The 21,676-nt window shown below is 35.1% G+C and overlaps 1 protein-coding gene across 4 annotated transcripts in view; it reads right to left on the bottom strand.

Annotated features, from left to right (window-relative positions):
* Positions 1 to 20,624, bottom strand: part of SH3GLB1 (SH3 domain containing GRB2 like, endophilin B1) — a 32,641-nt gene extending 12,017 nt beyond the window's left edge. For 2 of the 4 annotated variants that reach the window (XM_090269687.1, XM_090269688.1), the window contains exons 1-5: positions 20,189 to 20,624; positions 10,514 to 10,655; positions 7,122 to 7,250; positions 4,787 to 4,920; positions 3,327 to 3,419 (exon numbers count right to left, since the gene is read on the bottom strand). In XM_090269687.1, the coding sequence (XP_090125813.1) occupies positions 3,327 to 3,419; positions 4,787 to 4,920; positions 7,122 to 7,250; positions 10,514 to 10,655; positions 20,189 to 20,260 (570 nt within the window). In that variant the 5' untranslated portion in view covers positions 20,261 to 20,624. The remainder of the gene's footprint in view (positions 1 to 3,326; positions 3,420 to 4,786; positions 4,921 to 7,121; positions 7,251 to 10,513; positions 10,656 to 20,188) is intronic. The other 2 variants (XM_090269685.1, XM_090269686.1) reach the window with 1 other exon arrangement.
* Between the last annotated feature and the right edge of the window lie 1,052 nt (positions 20,625 to 21,676).

Genomic DNA, 21,676 nt, shown 5'->3' with positions numbered 1-21,676 from the left:
ATGTGTGGTTGCTTCTCACGTACCCCCAACTGGGGACCTGGCCTGCAACCCAGGCATGTGCCCTGACTGGGAATTATACCGGTGACCCTTTGGTTCATAGGCCAGCACTCAATCCACTGAGCCACACCAGCCAGGGCAAAATACATCACTTTAAAAACTGCCACCACTACCTATAATTTTTATTAAATTTTCATCTATGAAAGCCCTTCTGCCTACCCACAGCTTTCCTATTCAAAGATCACTTCTATTTTATGTATGTGGATTGCTTTCAACCATGTTGTCCTTTAATTAGCTTCAGCCAGGCCTTGGCATACTCTGAAGAAATACAAAAGGCATGTCAATCCTTGTATTTTTAGTAAACTTCAAATTCTAATATGTATACACCTCAAAGTTAAGGTTATATGATGGTGCTATAAATTCATTTTACAGTTTAAATATTTAGAGTGCTGTGGAAATGCTTAAGTGAGCAGAGACATATTAGTTGTATTATATTACCTTACCCGAAGACATATTTTCCATCATATTTGCATACCAAAAGTAACAGAGGTCTAAACCTCTAACTGTTAGGAGAGTTTTGAAACCAGATGATTTTTCCTTACCTATAAAAAAACTCTAAAATAATTTTTTAAAGTTTAACAAAGTTTTTAAAAAGATTAATAAATGTCAGTACCTCAAAATTTAAATGCAGAAGTTATATTTGTCTTTGCTTCTCTGACATAAGTTTTATACTATTTTCAAAAGTGTATTTTTGTTCACTGAGAAATATTCAAATAGGTTTTCTCTTTTCTTCTCAATTGGTATATTACAGAAATTCCTTTGATGCTGCTTTACCATTCTTCATTAGTAGTTAGTAACCATTAGTTACTAACACTAATGTAACATGTTAGTAAAGTAGCAATACTGGATACGGGCATAAATATTTTACTGATAGGGCTAATTCATCAAAACGCTCAATCTATTATGAGACTGTGGACCAATGACAGCAGAGATTTTACACTATTTGTCTATAAACACTCCTCATCAACAAAGCACCCTGTACAAAATTAACATTCAGTAAAATATAAAATTTTTAAAAAGGTCCCAAGAAACTAGTAAATATTTTTAAAAAGTACTGATATGCAGAGATCCCAAACTTGATTTGCAAAGGAATAACTAGTCACAAAACAATCCACGGAAATATATAAATAAGTAAAATCAAAGAAAGTCTGAGGTTAGAGTATCTGCTTCAGCTGTCAACTAGAAACCAGGGAATGTGTCAAAAAAGGAAAAATAAATAAACAAAAACAACCCCCCCCAAACTTCTAGTGGTTTCTAATTTTTCTGTATTTCTAAAAAACAAAAATGAAATAAAAAAATCACAAAATAAAAGCATGCTTCAAGTATTTATATAATAACAAACTAAAAAAGGACTTTTCCTTTCCAAAGTATTTCAGATTTGCTACTATAAAGTTTGAAGAAAATAAGTTGATTATCTAGGGAAAGAACACACTAAAATCAGGAGTGTAAATTTTGCCTCAACTAAGATTTTAAATAGCTGGCTACAGTTATATTTTATTTTATGCAATATATAAATTCTAGAAAAGCTGTGTATAAATTAAAATTTTGTCCTCAACAATACGCAGCACAGAAAAACTGATAAGATCTTTGGATATATCAAAAGGCAACATCTCTCAAAATTTGTCTACCATTATTTTTAGTTCTTACATATTTTAACAGTAGTGGTAAAATAATTTAGAATAATCAAAGGAACTTGTATACTGTTATATCATCTGGCACATTTTCAGGTAAAAATGTAGATTATCGCTATCCTGTAAGAGCATTTGTTAAAGGAAGTTTTGTACTGACACTTGACAACAGTATTCTTATTTCACAATCATCACTGGGAACATGTAGGCATTTTGAACAGAGATTCTGTTCTAGTTCAAACACTTATTTCCAAATGATCCTTATTTATCTTAGCACTTTTTGATTACAAAATTAGTATCTTAAAAACCAATTTATATTTTACTATATAAATTTATTATTAGCAATTAGAAATAAATATCCTGGGTATCTTGCTAACTACAGGTTCATTTTTAAAGTTCTGATTCTGCAAAAAGCCTGTTTAAGAAAGTTAGACTGTTCTTGATGATGATGTCAGGATAATTCGGAGAAGAAATAGACAGTGAATTTGAAATTAATGTCTTGTCAAAGAGAGCTCTTCTCCTGCAATAACTAATATAGGATCTCCAAAAGGGGAACTGTATAGAAGGGAATATTTTGCTCATATATAAGGTATTGGGGTAATCTCATAAGACATCACTGTCCAACATCAAGTTATCAGTTTAAAATTTTATTCAAAACCAAGTCTCAACCTTTTCTTTCCCAAACAAGAGAGCCGTGACAGACTTGTAGCAGTATTGTGCTAATATGCTCCCTAAGGCAATGATTCTTGATGGTGGTAATGGTAATAAGTTGGGAACAGAAGGCAGTGGGAATATCAAGCTCTTAACAAAACATATCTGTTAGCTCAAATTAAGAATGAAATTAGTAGTGGTCCTTTAATAAATTCAGACTTGTTTATATTGCACTATCTTAAAGGTGTTCCAATTTATATCTGATTAATCTCTTCAAACTTTGGAATAAAGATTTAAATAGTATAAATGTCAGATTAAGTAAGCAGCTTATAAATAAAACCTTTAAAGAAAGTTTTATGCACATATTATCACTGAATTACTATATTTAAGATATACCCACTCAATTTTATCTGAGGTGGTTTTTATGAAAAATACACCAGAACTTATTTATCGAAATAGGTTTCCTCCACTTCAAAATAGCCACCAGTAAATTCATGGTGCCACTGTTTGAATGTTTTTGGAACTATTCTTGGTATCAACTCCTTTAGTCAGTTTGAGTTACATGTGGAAAGGAATTCACATCTACTTTTTAAGCCACAGATAAGCATTCTCAAACTTAATTCGTTCTCATCTTAATTACTATTTGTTTTTCTATTTTAAATATAATAAATCTAGCTCCTAAAAAACTATTTGCCATCTATGGTGACTCAGAATATTTAAGTAACATGACACATCTTAAGGAGCTTATTAATTTTGGTGTTTTTTTTTTTTTAGCAACAGGAGTATCACTGAAATATATTGTCTTTTGATGACTACTTTGCACTGATTCGGATGTATTCAGTTCTGATAAGTCTGTTTAAAAACACAAAAATAACACCCTAAAGTTATATTCTAGTCTTACAGATTGTAACTTGTGTGGTATATTAGTAAGATATTTTTCAAGTCTGAAAGTTATTAACCTTTTTTTAAAATAAAAAAAACACTACTTACTGAAGCTCTCGTTTCTGCAGCTTTTGCCTTTTTCAGTCTAGTTTTTGCAGCATCCAAATCCAGCCTCTTATTTTGTAATAGCTTCCTTTCTTTCTGTAAGTTTAGGAAAGAAAAATATAAAGGCTAATGATGTCAAAATCCGGTAAAAGAATATTCATTTAAAGTATTATTTTCCATTAAATATATGAATCATCTGATAAACTAAGATCTATAATACAAGATTGGCCTAATTGACCATTTTGGGTATCTGACTCCCTTTTCTTACTGTTTTCAATTTTAAAACAATAGAGACATTTTTGATATCTGGGAAAGGTAGCAGGTGATAGTAGAAACAAAGGAATATTAATTTTAATGTTTTGGAATTCTGCCCCTCAGGGAACACTTGGCAATATCTTATTGGTTATCACAACTGGCGGAGAAATATTACAAACATCCACTGGGTAGAAGCCAGGGTGGTGGCTAAACATCCCACAATGCAGTAGTTACCACAACAAAGAATTATTCAGCCCAAAATATTAGTGCCCAAGCCAAAAAACTTTTCAAACTGTTAACAGTCTATCTAGAAAGTGCCTATGATGAAGTATGGGCCTGGGGTAAAGCTGCTTGATACCCTTTATGATTACATATGCCACAGCACTGAAAGCAACTCTATTACTCCTAAGTGGAATTTTAAATTTATAGATACATAATGAACAGACATTTGTATGGTGTCTTAGAATTCCTCACAGGAACTCCAAGGTTCTATAAAATAGGTTAAGATCATAAGCCTGCAATTTGTTTTATTAATTTTTAGACAGATTTCATTTATCAAATTTCATTCAACTGACAACCAAATATCTTTTAAATCATTATTTCAACTTGGTGATTTTTTCCTTTATCTCAGGCCAAATACTTTTACCCAGACACAAATTCATTGTAAACATATTTTCTGTAATATTTTGTAGTAAGAAATTTACAAAGTTTGGCTTAGGATTTAAAATAGAGTAGTCTTGCAATAAAATTAGAATAAAATATCCTCCTAAATCTCCATTCTCCATCACTTAAAAAACAAATTAAACTGAAAAATAACAGAAGGAAGTCTAATAGCCAGAAATATAGTTTCTAATAATTAGGTTTCTGGCTCCCAGTTTAAATAGTTACACGGCTATATGACAGTGATATTTTGTGCTATATTTTTATAATCATTCCAGGAACCTCTCCTGATAGATTTTAGTGCTGGCAATAAACAAGAATGTATGTAAGGGTATCTCAATAACACTAGGGGGACACAAAAAAGGAGTCCATATTATCAACAGTCCTTTGTTCTGCTTAGTTTGTGTTCTGTTTTATATAAACTTCGTTAGATTGTTTAAATTTTCTAATCTGTGACATCTATACAGTCATGAAGATGGCAAATTATTCATTAAAAACTGTAAATATATATCTAAATTTTACAAAAATGGAAACACTTTTCAACTCACAGCAATAGTTTTGTAGTCTCCTTCTATAAAGTTTCTTAAAGGAGTGAGAAAATTTAAAGCTGATGTTTGAATCAGCTCTCTGTCTGCGGTTCCAATTCGTTTTTGTGTTTCTCCACATTTAATAAGAGCATTACCTGCAAAGGAAAAAAGTTTTTCTTCACCATTGTCTGGTAATGTCAGAAAACAGAATCATGTTAAGTACAATAGATCAGCAATTTGATCTGCTTTATAGTTGTCACTTGTTTACTTAATAAAAATCAACTGTAGTTAAGGCAGCTTTATTTTAAAAGTGAATTTAAGATTTAACTGTACTAGTTCTACCAGTGGGACAAAATACAACGGGTACACTAAAAAGTATGTACAGTCACAGCTCAAATAGTATAAATATATTTATAAAAGTATAATGCTTAAAATATAATAAGTAGATCAAATCAAAATTTGACTTCTGTTTCAATATTTATGCACTAATCTCAAGTATCTGTAAATAACAGTATATATTTGTATTTTAAGTTAAGAAAAATCCATGTTTTGACAGACAGTACTGTGGAAAAGAGTGAAAGAAAAGGGAACTACAAAACCAAGATCTCCCAGTTCTCTCTAATACACTTTAGTTTGGTGGATCTTAATTCCTTCATGTTAGAATGAGATTAGATCTGCCTGGTAAGAAAGGTAATAATATTAAAAGGTAATAGAAAGCAGTACTTAAGAGCTCAATTTCTGGATACAGATCTACATTTGAATTACCAGCTGTGTGATCACTCATGGATTATGTAACCTCTCTAATACTCAGTTTCCTTATCATTAAAATGCAGATAACATAATTTACATTATAAATAGAATATAAAGTGAGGATTTACTGAAATAAGACTGATAATGCTTAGCCCAATGCCTAGAATACACAATTGTTAGCTTATTATCAATTAATAATAGAGTCACAAAGTCCAATTCCAACAATCAGGATACATTCAATGGAAATATTTGAGATGCACACAGATTAAGTGACTTGAAAAAGGAAAAATTTTAGAAGCCTTTCAAATGGTCATGCTCCACACTAGGCCTTCAATTTGGTGCAGGTAGGGCAAGATCTCCTTCTTATATTTTTATGACTTCAGCATCTAACTGTGGCACAAGCAGGCAATAAAAAATCTGTTTAATGTATAAAGTTTTTCTAAACTTACTAGCTAAAATTTAGAAACACAACTATAGAAATTATAAGTATTTTTCAACTTCTGAAAAAATTATATTTTGTGGAACCTATGTAAAAAATTTTACGTTGTACATCTAAAAGCCAGTCAATAGATGAAATGGCATTCATTACACAGTACTGAGATTATTTCCTTTTGGTAAGTGAACTACTAAAGTTTAAGTTCATTTAGTTTCAGAATATATGAGTTATTTCATAAGTCAGGACTATATATAGAAAATCATTTAATTTACTTATCATTTCGTATTCATTTAAGGACCAATTTCTTGCAGAAGTCTTAATAAAGAGAATTATTGGATATGAACAATAGGAAAAAAGCTACAGAAATCTAAAATAGCCTTATGTTCTGAGAAAATTGTATTTGAAGGATAATGGTGTAAAACTTTGAGTTTCAGAGTTATAAATTTAAAAAGACAGTATAACAACTAACAAAGCTGTACAAACTGCAAAACATGATTATAAAAAAATTATATGAAGAAAATAGAAATAAAATGCAACCCAAACATCTAGAGATAACCACTGTTTACATTTTCATATTAATGACAATATTAAGACAGTTCATTGAGTTATGCAGCTGGAACACTCGCAGTGCACTGAAGCTCTGAATTCTCAAGGATGTCACCTGGGCATACTTGTGCTCTGTCAGGAATCCCAACCTAGCCCTTACCAAGATACTGGTAAGGTTTGGGGGTATTCCGAAACCTTACACCAACAGAGCTAGTGATTTGTTCACTTACTATGTGCCAGGTACTTTTCTATAGAAATAAATAAACCCTCAAGAAAGCTTAAAAAAAATAGAGGAATCATATGTCAACAAAAACTGCAATATATTTTAAGTACTAAAACAGAGGTGTTGCAAGACTCAATGGGAGTACAATTAAGAATTTATTTAACTTTTTAGACCTAAAAAAATATGAAATCTCAGAACAATATGTCCTTAAATGTATTACATATTATTTGAAGTGTACATACTTACTTATAATTGGTAATTCGCACTTCATCCAAAATTTTAGCATAAAAAATTTGAAATTAAAAGTGATTCCACTAATATTAGATAAATGTTAATGATGTCTTTAAATAGTAAAAATCTAAAAGTAAAGATATTTGTTAGACTTTTTGCCTCTTGCTTACCATAAGCTGTTCCCGGGCCAAACTCAGTCCCTGCATCAATCATATATTGTCCCAAAAGTTCTGGGTTGTTCACACGACTTGGAGCTTTTCTATCCAGTTTCTCATAAACAAATTCTTCTATCCTGGCATCTACAAGAAAGGTTTAAAATTACCAATGATTTCAAAAAAGCAATACTATTTAATAGACTGTTTGTTCCACTAATACTCATTTATCACCCTGTAAAATTAATGTGAAATTAGCATGCTTTTAAGGACTTATCTAATATATAATTTTTTATTTATATTTATAGTATTATATAGCTCAGAGATTACTATCTTAGAAATTTAAAAATATTTTTGAATGAAAATATTTTAAAATAAAATAAAATATGAGCATTTTATGGGATTTTAAGTTCCAAAAAAGGGTTAGTATTCACTTAATATCTAGTGAAGTTGCCTTTGCCCTATTCATATAATGTCCACGACTTAATTTTGAATATATGTTTATATTATAATTTGAAAAGCAGGGATTTCCAACTATGAAAATATGGATATAAGATACCTAGAAGAACCAAAAAGTCATACTTCTGACACCTTTTTTGGGCTTTTGTTTTTTCAAAAATCTCTCTCTCCCTCCTACAGTCTAAATATAGGCGTGGGGTTTAAGAACAGAGTAATCCATGCTTGGAACAGTCTACAGAGATCAGTAATATGATGCCTTGGCTTAATTTTATTTAATTATATTTAAAGTATATACATATATAGATATCTCTGAGCATGTATTCACTCAAAAGATTTCACCATTAAAAATAAGCTTAAAATACAAGACAAAGGTTAAAAGCAATTATTGAACATCAGTATAAATGAAAGGAAAAAATATGAATAAACATTTTAGTGTAATATTCAAGAAATTCACATTTACATTGCTGCCTGACAGAGACAAATAAGAAAAAGTCCAAATTTCCAGAAACAATGATTAAATATAAATATACAAGGTCTGTCTGGAAAAAGTCCAGCCATGTTAATATAACAGGAATGGTTTGTGCAACATCGATGTAACCTGGCAGCCAAGGAGAGTGGACTGGAATGTGCATGTGTGAACAATGACAACCTCACTGTACTAGTCAGTGGGTGCGGTAGACGCTGTTGAGTGAGCATGTGTACTGTGTGGCTGTTGCATTCAAAACTGAGCAAGTAAAGCAAGGAATCTGCATCAAATTTTGTGTTAAGCTTGAACATTCCTCCGTGGAAACTATCTGGATGATTCACAAGGCCACAGCTTTGGGCAACTGGTGACTGGGAGCTTCTACGACAATGCACCTGCTTGTGATTCATGGCTGGTGCAGTTTGATTTTTGGCAAAACATCAAATCACCCAGGTGACTCAGCACCCCCCCTACAGCCCATTTTGGTGCCTTGCAACTTCTGGCTTTTCCCAAAACTAAAATCACCCTAAAAAGGGAAGAGAATTCAGACCATCGATGAGATTTATGCAAATGTGATGGGGTAGCTGATGGCAATTAGGAGAACTGTGTGAGGTCCCAACGTGCCTACTCTGAAAGGGATTAGGTATCTTTGTCCTATGTACAATGTTTCTGGTATCTTCTTCAATAACTGTCTCTATTTTTCATGTTACATGGCTGTATACCTTCTACATAGACCTCATAAATTAAAATTATAATTCAAGAAGTTAAATATGTCCCTTTTAAGCATGTCATATAACTCCTCCACAAGTGGAAGTTTTACACAGTGCACTGAAACTTCAGAAAAGAGTTGAACCAATAGAGAAACATTTTAGGAGTTGGCGAAAAGTTTTAATTATAAAAACATAAAATAGGCTGTTGGGACAATATTTGCTTTTGTGGTAGACACTGGCGCAGCATCAGAAGAGTTTAAAGCAGGAATTTAAAAACCATTAATTTAGTTAAAACCGAAGTGTCATTTCAAAACTAATCATTTAGAAGATGTTACCTAAATTTCAGAATTTCATTTTCTGACTGTGAGAGTAATGCTTAGCTTTGTTGCTTTCTACCTATTTGGTCAAAAGTATAAATCTCATGTTGATTTCATTTAGTTAATAAGACATTTAGTATATTTTAAATAAATGTTTCATTTCAAAAGTACTAAAAATATGTAGATAATTTTGATATAATTCAGTAATGTTTCTGAAAAACTGTACATTCTGAAAAATCACACACTAAAAATGACAGGGCTTACAGGAAGAGTTGGGTTTGTCAACACAAAATCTAAGTACCTTTGTAACCAGAGCACAATCAAAAAACGGAAAGAATTCTGTTACTACTTCTGACTTAAAACACTAATATAAAATGGTATTTATAAGCCATTGTAATTTCTTTATACTGACACCATTCCCGTGTACCAGTTGTTTGTGAATTTATTTGCCATTTTGGAAAGCATGTTTTAGAACAGACTATACGTATATGTGAAGAACCCTGGATAGAGCAAGGAACAAGAGGAAAACGGTTTATTACTTTTCTTTTTTTAAGATACTATGGTATATAATTTAAGTAGCCTTAAATGAATAACAAATACCACATGGTATCCAAAGACCAGGAGTCAAAGAGTAAAAGGCTGAGTGTAAGAAGTCAACACAATTTAAATAGAACTGCACATTACTAATAGTTTGTATAGTGCCTGAGTTTTAAGTAACAGAAACAAAATTGGAATTCTAAGTTAGTATCTAAAAGTAAGTCTATGGCACTGACAACATGGTCATAATAACACTGGAGGAATGGGGAAGGAAAGCATGCATTGTTGCCTTTGTCTTTCAGTTTTGATTATGGAAAGCCGACAGTGAAAAGACTGGGTGTCAATACACTTGGTTCTAGTTCAAGTTCCTCTTCTAATTAGTTATGCTACATAGGACAAAATGCTAACTTGTGAGTTTCAATTAATAAAAAATTATTGTGCACCTGATTTAAAACGTTATTTAGTTGGGTGATCTGAAAAACCTTAGAGTTGTCAGAAAATCAAATGGAATAATTTATGTAAAAACATAACAAACATAAATAATTGGTAACTATTTAACTTTCTATAAATTTTCCTTTAATTATTTAGGGATAATTCTCTCTTGGATGAAGAAGATTAATTTATTTCCATAGCCTTTCGTAACTCTTAAAATTCAAAAAGTCATTCCCTTATATTGAGTTTTCAAGGATTCTACAAAGGCCTCCAAAACCAGTATTTGTCAATTTATTAAAGGATACACAAAGAAGGGTTTATCACTCTCTTATTCACCAAGGCATGTAAAAAATAATCATAAGTCTCAAAGCCACAAATCAAAAAGTCTGTTTTCTAATAGCAATGAAAACTTTTTTTAAACATTAAAAAACCTAACAATACCTTTTAATATTATTAGTCAATAAGGTAGACAAAAGGTAAAATGTTTCTTACTTGGATTTGGCTGCAATAACACTTCAGTTTGTTTCAGTATTTTTTCTGTCCATATTTTGGTACATTCAGCTTTGCTAAGGAGGTTCTCTAAGTGAGCATCCAATTCTGTCTTCTCTGCCTGGCCAAGCTTTTCTTCTGTGAACTGTTATTGATTATTAAAAAAAAAAATTAAATATACCTCAAATACATTTTAGGAACTTATATCAAAAGACATAAAAAGAAACTCAAACCCAAACAATTCCAGCCACACACACAACTGTTTGTAAACCATTGCATATGAATGCTACCTTTTTTGCCCTCATGGTAATCTATCCTTATCTCTACCTCTTTTGTAGCACTTATTATGATCCTATCTTATAGTTGATACATATCCTTAGTTCTGCTAAGATATATGGTGTGAATTCTATAGAAAATCTAGCACACTGTCTGGTATACAAAGTATTCAAATATTTCTTACTTATAAAAGTAGTAAGGGCTTTGAGTCAGCTGGATCTGAATTCATATCCTGGTTGCAATGCTGTGTGACCCGAGCAAGCTTTTTTTCCTTAGGTATCCTCGATCATAAGAGACAATATGTATCTTAAAGAGTGCTTTGAGAATTAATTAAGAATATGTATGTAAATCACTTTGTTCAGTGCCTGGTAATTATTATGTTGAATTTTAAAAGGGCTATTTACGTTTAACATGGCTTTGTATTATTGGCACTTTAATCACACCTAGATGGATGGGCTTTTATGAGATGTTCTAGGAAACTATCATTTAAGTTGTCTTGTCAGGATATGTTCCAGCAATTGATTTACAAACTAATTTTTGGAATATATCCTAATCATACTATAGAGGCATCTTTTAAAGATCATAAAGTGTTGTTAAATATATTCAATGTATATTATCTTGTGATGGTTTTTGAGGAGAGGCAGCACTGCCCCACACAGTAACAAAGAAGTAAAAAGACTTCCGTGTACATTTTATGGAGACTTCTAGATACTTTTAATACTAGAAGTGATGACTCAGGCTGCTTATTGTGCATAATTTTTTTCTAGAATATGTGGATTTCCCCCACCATAACACAGGTATATCATCAGCACTAATTTTGTGCTCATTAACATGACTCATTTCTGGCTAACGAAACATAATATTCACCTTGCTTTTCTTCCCCCTCTCATTTCTTAAAGTATCTCCTGCTGCTCCACTTTTCTGAGTTTTATTATGTTTCTCCCAGCACTCTTGTTTTTGGTCTAAGACTTTCAACAGATTATTACAGCATTTTCAGCTGATAGGTCCCCTAGAATGTAACTTTTAGATTTCTGCTTACAACCTCCACCAAAAGGTCTTGTTCAGGGGCTAGAAATAACAGCTTTACTGGTTTTTGTAGTCTTAGGTCTTTTTGAGACTAGACTGTAGCCAAACTCTGACCCAATGGGTGGGACTGAGAAGAGCAGTTCCAAAGATATTCCCTAAGCCCATAAACTTGCAGTGTACTGGAACTGAGTATAGGAGAGGCACTGGGCAAAAGATCAAAACCTGACCCCATGGTCATTTGGGTAACTATGTGACCTCATTCTTAAGAGAGAACTCTAATCTTCTCTACAGATCCCTGAGATTCTAAGCAATACACCTCTTACAGAAGTACAGATTAGAATTTTACATGTTCAAAGTCTATCTCCAATGGTTAATTAGATTTCCCTGATAGAGCAAACCAATAGGAAGGAAAAAAAGAGAATACACCCAGGACATTATTTATAAAGGATGACCTACCAGGAGAACAATTTTCATTTATCACCTTAATAAACAAGTATATCTATCTGTTTATTGCATTAATTTCTTCAACACATAACATATTTATTAAGCACCCATGTATATGTGCTAGGCACTATTCTTAGCTCATGGGTTTCGTAGCCAAAAAAGCAGGCAAGGTTTCTGCTCTTAGGAAGTTTACATTTTAATGGGGAAGACAGACAATAAACAAGTAAATACTTTGATAATAAGGATACAAAGGTAAAAAGAAGGTGGAGAGAGGACCAACATAGGTGTTTCTTGAGTGAGTTACTGAATGATTAACTGCTTGAATTAATGAATTCAAGTATAGTTCAGGAAGGAAGAATTCTGCAGAGAGGGAAGAGCAGGAGAATAGGAAGCCTTCAAAAGCAGAGGGATAGACAACTTGGGCCTGGAAAAGGGTGCGGGAGTTTGAGAGATATGAATGGTAGGGAAAAGTAGCCTCTCTGAGCAGGTAACAACTGACTTGAGATAGAATGAACCAAGGGAACAGTATAGAGTCCTCTGATGATTTATCTTCCAGTTGCATTTCTAGAGTATCTTTAGCACCACTTTTATGCATACAAAATATTTTTTGGTAGGAGTTCTTAATTTTTATTAAATAACCAAGAACAGATGAATACAACATCAATATTTATTAGGTCAACCTTTGTGCAAGATATTCTGCTAAGAACTAGAAGACATGGTCTCTGTTATGGGAGAGCTAAATGAAAAACATTATCCGAACATTATGAACCTGCAGACCTATTTTTTTCAGTTCATAAAATGATGTTAAACTTTAATAGATGTTTCTAGAAACACACTGGAATTAAATGGGCTAGAAATTACTAAAAATGTTTATTAATAATGACTTAAGAAATAGTTATTAAGTTTATCTGATACAGGTTAGGTTTCAGGGCAAGTTTGTTCCCAATAATATTCCAGAGAACCAATAATTAGAAAAGTTTATTATCTGTAAGACAAGATATTTGTATTTTGTTAAATGTCACCTGAGGACATATTTTTTTTTTGCCTTTTTATAGAAAGAGGAAAGGGGGCGGGAGGAGAGAGAGGGAAACACTGATGTGAGTGAGAAACATTGATCAGCTGCCTTCTTATATGCTCCCCGACCAGGGATGAAACCTGCAACCTGGTATGTGCCCCAACAGGGAATTGAACCCTCGACCCCTCAGTCTAGGGCACGACACTTTAACCAACTGGATAGGGCTGGAAAACAAAACTTTTCAATCTTCAGGTCAAAGGCCTGTTTGCTTAATTATTTAATATTTCTTTGTGATATTCATGACACTATCTTACAGGTTTCCCTAATTAAGTAATTTTTATTTATTTAAGGTAAATGTATAATAGAGCAAAGATGAGTATTCGCAATAAGTCACTGATTTGTATGATGAGTCTGAGCAAGAAACAAAGAAAATATGTGGACTTACAAAGTAAGATTCTATAAACATAGTGAGTAGGTTTTTTTACTATTTTAATTCACAAGGGTAAAAAACAAAAACAAAAAACAATATAAGGAATGCTTAAGCCAGGAGTGAAATAGAGTCTGATTACAGAAACTGTTTATAAAGTAGCAGTTCCAGAGAGAGGTCCACATGAGCAATGTATTTAAGTACCAGTAATACATTCCATCTGATTTTTTTTTGCATTTTTAAAACTCTAACTACATCTGCTTCATATTTCAGGACATTATATATGGTCATTTTATCCTCTAATTTGTTTTAAAATATATTTTTCTCAATAAGATCATTTACAAGAACTTTTTCATACGTCTTAGTATATAAAAGTGTCAGAACTTAATATGTTATTAGAAAGTGCCATATACTAAGCTGTGCATTTTATAACAAACACTCAAAAAATCATTAGATAAGAATCATAATTTCAGTGATGAAGAAATTGAGGATCAAAACTGTTTAACATTTTGCCTCAGGTGTCAATGTTGAGATTGATCTCACATCTGTTTGAATCATAGTCTTATTATACTATACTACCTGTGCAGTACTTTAAATTAATACTTTCTATCACCATTATCCAAACATATTCTGTGCTTCCTTGCCCCTGTGTAGGAAGCAGTCTACCTCTGCTTCAACATGATTGTCGATAATCATCAAATTACGGTAACCTTAACCCTATGTAGAATAAACAAACAAAAAAAAGGGTGGAGGGAGACATAAGCATATTGCTAATGGTATCATACATTTAAGCTGAAATTATAAATTTAAATTATCATTTAAATATGTAATTGTAAAAGGGTTAATAATTCCCATGATTTTATTATTGTGGGGCTTAAGAATTTTTCTAATTATTAATCAGAAGATATGACATATTAAGATAACAAAATAGTACAATATTAAATATTTTTCTCTAAACATTTCTAAGAATGTATCTACTGCACAAAATGGTGAACTATAGTAAATACATTAAAGAGGATCAGATTATTAATAAAAATTTTTATGGAGAATATAGTATGTATTTTCTTCTTCTGTATGTGAGATATACAGTCATTATATGACATGGTTCTTGCTCTCAATGCTTTTATGATCTTACAATACTGCCTAAGACCAACATAAAATTATCATAATGGCACCATTTTCAGGACAAAAAATCTAATTAAAAAAAATTCCTTTACAAATTACCAGAATTTTTTAGCTTTATCCTTAAAAATTTTAGTTTCCAACATCTTTCTGTTCAAAATCATTACTGGCTTTGTAGTCTCTTGATGATAATGGTTGTTAATCACAAACTACAATTGATTTTAAGCATGTATTTTAATGAATATATAGCAGTACCGTTTAATAAAATCTTTTTCATAATATTTCATTACTAATACAAGAAAATGACATGAGAATAGAAAGTTAATCCTCTATCTTTATATATTTTCTCTAAACATTGCTTTAAGGAAAGGACTGTCTTTGAGTCAGCCACATTTTTCCAGGCACTGTACTCCCTTACTAAAGGACAAGTATGTAAACTGCGTATGATATAAGAAGCCTGGATTCTCTATCCTGTTTTACTAGAAAGAAAGAACGATGACAAATAAAAAGGCTGTGTGATCAAAGACCTCTATTTCATATAGACTCTAGCCATCATCTCTTTAGTAAAGTAATATTTTTAAAGTAACAAACTTCTTGGGGAAAAATGTTAACAAATTCTGAATATAATGTATTAGTAAACTGTAAAGTAGATTAGCCTCAGCTAGTACTCTTTGGCTGCTCTTTGGAATTACTTGGGGGAGCTTTCAAAAACACTGATACCAAATTCAACCCCAAGCATTCTCACTTAACTGGTCTTCGGCTTGGCCTGTAGAGATTCCTCAGGTAATTTTAAGTGCAGCTAAGACTGAGGCCCACTGTTCTGAGCTCATGCATAATTATTTTAACATCAGGTTAACAAACTATCTTCTATCTAATAGTCTATTAAGTTAACCCCAAAGCACCAAAGGATGTGAACACAGTTTTGGGTAACACTAAATACAGAGTTTTATCATAATGAGTAAATGTATGGACTTTGAACGTGACAGTAATTACTTATCAGAATTTGAGAGACATGGTGAAGTTATTTGCAGTTTAAATTCTATAAAGGAAATACAATTTCAGAAGGGCTTGAGAGAAAGTATTTGGCCGAGTTGAAATTCCATCCAAATAGCACCTGACAGGAGCTGGTTGAGGGAAGCATCATATTCATCTTTTCATCTACTGCTTAGACACACCATTAACACTTGCTAAAGTAAGTGGGAGATCAAGGCCAAGCTTGTGACTAAATTTTGTAGACTTTCCCCCCCACCTCAGAAAATAGCTTGTAGTCATGAAGTTCATAGTGTAACTTCAGTAGTCAGTTCAAGGGAAATGTTAGAAAGTCAAATTAAACCTCCAAGCACCCGAGGAAGTACTCAATAAATATAAGTTGAATATTTTAGACTGGCATTAATCAACTTCAAGGTTAGCAGATATAATTTATGGTTACTACCTTGCTTGGCAAAAGTGATATACAAATATTTAAAAGAACCGTGTTGGATGTTGTGAAGAGGGAATATGAAAGAAACATAGTCGATTTGTTAGACATAGAGTAACAGAATTTTAGAGCTCCAAGGCATCTTACGTAACAGTTCATTAGGAGAAAAATGCCACATATGGAATTGATAAGTGACACAGGATTTCATACCATCATCGCCTGGTGTCTGAGATGGACTTGAAGTATTATTTTAAGAGCAAGAAAGATCTACACAGAGAGGCAGTAGAGGGCATTCAAGATGAGGTTAACTTATGAACAAAAATCTAAAGTTAGAAAAGTACAAGGTATTTTTGAAATTAAAGAATAGTTTGATAGGATTAGTATTTATATATGAGTGAGAGAAAAGACAAGACCAGAAGGGAATATTTAATGCTCAACTAAGGACTGAAAAGACATATTCCATGAACTAATAAGAGGTTTTTAAGAAACTAATAAAAGTAACAATTGATTAAAGGTAAATAACCCCTATGCTCTTGTATTCTCTTGTTTTGAGGGAGTTATGAACAACAAAACCACCCAAATGCACTTTTAAGGAATAAATATGTCCATTTATACATTTTACCATAACATACTTTTTAAAAGTATCAAGGCACATAAACAAATTTTACAGGGGTTAGAATGGAGTGATGAAACCCATTTATATGCTTTAATAGTTTAATTTTTTTTTTTTTTTAAACAGGGGACATATTCAATTTTTACTTAAAAAATTTTTAAGTAAAATGAAAGAAAAAAATGTATGGCCGTTGGCCAACCAGAGAATGCCTTATTCCTTAAGGTACAAATGTGAATGCTGAGTTCCATTCCTACTATTCTTATTACTTATGAGTAACTGGCATACATAGCTTTTACTCTATTCTTAGCATGAACCTTGGCACTTTGGCACTATACTGATGTCAACTCCATTCAGAGTAGGAATTCAGTTACTGGCTAAATACTGAAAAAAAAAAAAAAAAAAAGAAAAAAAAAGGGCAGTGTTTTGCTGAAAATTACAGCATTCCAAATTTCATATGCTACAAATTTGGAATCATCTTTTTTTCTTATATATGTTTTAAAAGTATTGTAGAAAATGTCAAATATACACAAAAGTATACTAGTATAATGAAACCTCATGAACCCATAACCCAGTTTCAAACTACCAACATTCTGCCAATGCTATTTTAACTATCTCCCTTTTTACTTCTGATATATTTTACAGCAATTCTCAGACATGATATAGTTGATACATACATACTTCAGAATGTATGTCTAACAGACACAAACTTAAAAGGCACATTAAAGGAGCCTGCTCCTCCTGAAATATTTCCTTTCTTAGTAAATGGCTCAAGCCAAAACAGTGGAGTCATCCTTGACTCATTTCTCTCTCATAGTTCAAAGTCAATCTAACAAGCAATACTGGATAGATTCTCAACTTCCCTGCTATCACTCTTCTTAAGTCACATCACTTTGTATTTTTGCCTGTGCTATGTCCACAGCTCCCTAACTGGTCTCCCTAGTACCCCCTACAACTTCATTCTTTGCACTAGCTCCCTATGCCTAAAATGCTTTTTCTTCAAAAAACTGGGAACTGTCACTTCCTTGAGACCTCTTTGAATTTGATCCTATTAGAAAGGCTTGCCCTGCCCATCATGCCTGTACAATATGGCAACACCACCACTTCTGCCATTAACCCATCCTTGCTGACCTTTTTCTCCATCATCACCTATATTTACTAGTTAGTCCTCTTCTACTAGATTGTAAGCTCTGGGAGATGTTTTCTTGATTTTACTTATTGCTGTATCACCAGTGTTCAAAACAGTATTACCAGGCAGTCATGGAGTAGACACTTTTCAGTATTTAAGACTGAAAATTATTTGATAGCTAACAGATTAGATCAGAATTTTAAAACACTTTCCTAAAGATTTTGAAACACTCAGTAATTAAAATTCATCTGAAAAACAGTACACCTTTTGAGAGCTCTGACAGATTTTTAAAATTGAGTCTACTGACAATTTGAATCAAATTCTAGTATGTGTCCTATTTAAGCAATGCGGATTATGTCCCTGAAAATATATCTAACTGTATTGAAAAGACTGGCATGATATAGGGTCAAGTCTGCATTCGCATATAGAATCATAGGGACTCAGCACTGAAACAAGACCAACAATACCAAAGTCTCTGTCTCTTTTGCAGTCAACATTAAGTCTCACAAATCAAAATTCATTTCAGACCTTCACTCACTCATTCTTCTTGCACCTTGTCTTTGAACTAGAAGTAGGCTAATTTAAATTTAAATATTATTTTAACTATAAGATTCAATGTCTTTATAATATATCTTATATATTAGTGGAGGAAGGGGAGAAGAGGGTTAAGGCAGCTACCTTATTACTCACCATGCAGATTTTGGAACTTGGAAATAAAGACCTACAAGGAATTTCCCACCTCTTATGTGTTACTTGCCTAAGTGTTATTGAAATGCTCAGGTTGTCCTAGATGATCTTTAAACCTCTCTAGGCTGTAATATTCTACTATTCTACATATCTTAAAATTGAAATGCTTATCCGGGAAGAGACAAGTAGCTTGTAATAAGTAGCAGGTCAGACAGCACTTGCTGTTGACTAGCCATGCAAGTTAAGCAAGTTACTCACCTCTCTGAGGCTGCCTCCTCGTATACAAAGGGGGTTAGTAACATCTACCTGGCAAAATTACAGCAAGGACTGGAGACAGTCTGTCAAATGTCTAGCAAAACGTTTGACACAGTTTTCTTCACAATAGAGGCAGCTATTACCTTGTTCTAGTTCGACCATTCTTTTGCCAAGAATAGTGTAATGTAAGATAGACTATGCCAATAAAATTGGGATAAAGAAAAGTAGTCAAGTAATACAACTGCTTTCCGTTTCAGTATCAATTTAGTGTGCTTATTAGAAAACTATTTTTGTTTTCTCTTTACAAAAGAGCATGTTGTTGTTACTGTGCCTGTCATTAACTTAAACACCAGACTGTTTATAACCCATGTTGTGGGTGAAATTTACATCTCTTCAGAGACTTAACCGAGTTGGCAATAACGTGGGTAATGACTAGAAAAGCGTCCAAGTTCCTAGGACTGACACTTCCTTGATTGAGGAGTACCCGAGATGGTTCACTTTTCCCCTTAAAATGTATTTGAAACACCCCAGTCTGACCACAGGCACTACGTGAATCACTCCCTTCTCTCTCCTTGCCCTACAGCTGGTACTTCCCATTTTTGAGAATGTGTGGGAACCCCCGAACTCCAGGTTTCTCGCGGCCTTAGCAAAGTCTGATGCCAACTGGCGAGCTCCATTTCTCCGCGGACTGCCAAGCCCAGCGGCCGTCCTTTCCGGGGGAGAGAGGGGCTGGAGGGAACCGTGCGGGCAGCTCGCGGGGCTGAGGGGCAGGAAAAGGAGACTTCCTTCGAAGACTCCGCGGGGAGGGTGAGAGACAGGAAAGGAAAGGGTGGGGGTGGTGCAGGAATCGTCTGCCTCTCAGTTACCCGGCCGGCCTCTCCAGGCCTCCGCCGCCCCCGGAGGGAGGTCACAAAAGCACCCACGTCGTGGGGTCAGGAAAGCGGGAGGTGCTGTGTGTGCCTCGGCTCGAGGCCGAACTCAAGGTGTCCTCCAGAGACCAGAGACGGGAGGGCGCTCCGGGCCCCGTCCCCACCCCGCCACACTTTCCGGGCTGCAGTGGTTGGCCAGGAAGGGCACAGAAAACAGCCGCCAGGCCCAGAGGGGCACCAGGCCGCGACCACCGCCCGGGCCTCCAGCCGCAGCAGGCCTGCCGTGCCGTCGGCGAGGCCGGGAGCGGAGGGCGCAGCCGCCTCGGGCTGCGCACTCCAGCATTCCCTCATTGGCCTCCGAGGCGCCGTCCCCCGTCTCCCACCGTCTCCCACCGCAGTACCTGCACGGCACGACTGAGGAAAGTGCCGGCGTCGGCCGCCAACTTCTTCACGTTGAAGTCCATAATGTTCATCCTGGGCGGCAGCCGGGCGGAGCTGCCGGCTGACCTAGCGGGTAGGCGGAGGCGCCAAGGCCAGGCAGAGGCACCGGGCGTGACCCGTGGGGGCAGACGTGGTAAGTGGAGGGAGGCGGCGCCAGCCCCGCTGCCGCAGCTGTTGTTTCCGTCAAGTGGGAGAGAGAGGGTGCGGCGAGGCAAGACAACCAGCGCCTCTCAGCTGGCCACGCGCCCGCCCGTGCTAGGGTCGAAGTGCCGCTGTCGTTGGCGTTGGCCCCAGAGGGCGAGCAGGAAACACACAGGTTGGCGTGCTGGCGTTCCGGCCCTCTGGGTCGGCAGCCCCGAGAGAGGAAGCGAGCGCCGCCGTGGGGCGGAGCCTTTATGGAGGTTATCGCGGGAACAGCGACCCCTTCAGGATCATTCAGGCGCAGCCGCAGGGCGTGTCGGGAGCATGATCCTCTCCGCGCCGCGCCGGCTGAGGGAAGGTCGTACGTGCCGTGAGGGGCTCCTTGCGGAGCCGCAGCGTATCTGCAATTTTTTGTTTGGAGAAAAAGCACGGATATTGGAGCATAGAGTTGTAGTGTTCGTGAAATTAGAATGAACAGCTCCCTGTCATCTTGCAGAAACCACGCCCACTGGCCTCTGCCGCTGAGTGGCACTCGGAGGCTAGAGCTGCAGAACAGCGTTGAATTTAAAGTCCCTACCGAGCCGGTTTTCATTCATTCAGCATTACTGAGTATCTACTGTGTACCAGAACTGAATCAGGTGCTGGAGATAACATGCTGAAAAACACTGTCATTGCCTTCAAAAACCTCTCGGTTCTTTACAGTACTTGACAATTTTAAGAGGCTTCACCCCCAGTAGAAGCTCTGTAACTATTTGCTGTAGCAAGGACTTTGTGACTGCCTTAAGGCAGGCTGCACACGCTGGATTACAGGATCTACCCTAGGTGCCCATTGCGTGCAAAGTATGACGTCCGGCACACAAAGTGCCAGAGTGTGATCTACCCAAGGTGCCCATTGTGTGCAAAGTATGATGTTCAAGACACCAAGTGCCATAGTGGAGGACACACACACAAAAATACAAAATGGTAAATGAGAGGGTAACCCTTAAAGATGCAGGATGGCGAATTTTAATAACAAATGAAAATGTGATGTGAAATCTGTGTTTTTTTTTTTAAATAACCCCATAATTCTAAGTAACTTATTAAGCAGCCTTTGTGATACAGCCTGCGTTTGAATTAAGTTAAACCACGTGCAAGCAAAGCAAGGAGAGTCGTTAGTATTTCAGGAAAACTGTTTAAGTTTGTGTTTGTTTTTGTTTTTTTGTGGCCTGTGCTTTTTTGTTACTTTAGGGCTGGGAAAGTGCAGGCCCGGCAGGAAATGAGATGAGATCACTTTCATGCTTCAGTGTTTTACTGAAACGGCAGTAACA

Source organism: Furipterus horrens, unplaced genomic scaffold (assembly GCF_987537825.1).
Source record: "Furipterus horrens unplaced genomic scaffold, mFurHor1.1.pri manual_scaffold_3, whole genome shotgun sequence".
Taxonomy (NCBI): Eukaryota; Metazoa; Chordata; class Mammalia; order Chiroptera; family Furipteridae; genus Furipterus; species Furipterus horrens.
The sequence above is the reverse complement of the archived record's forward strand: the minus strand, read 5'-3'. Positions and strand labels throughout refer to the sequence as shown.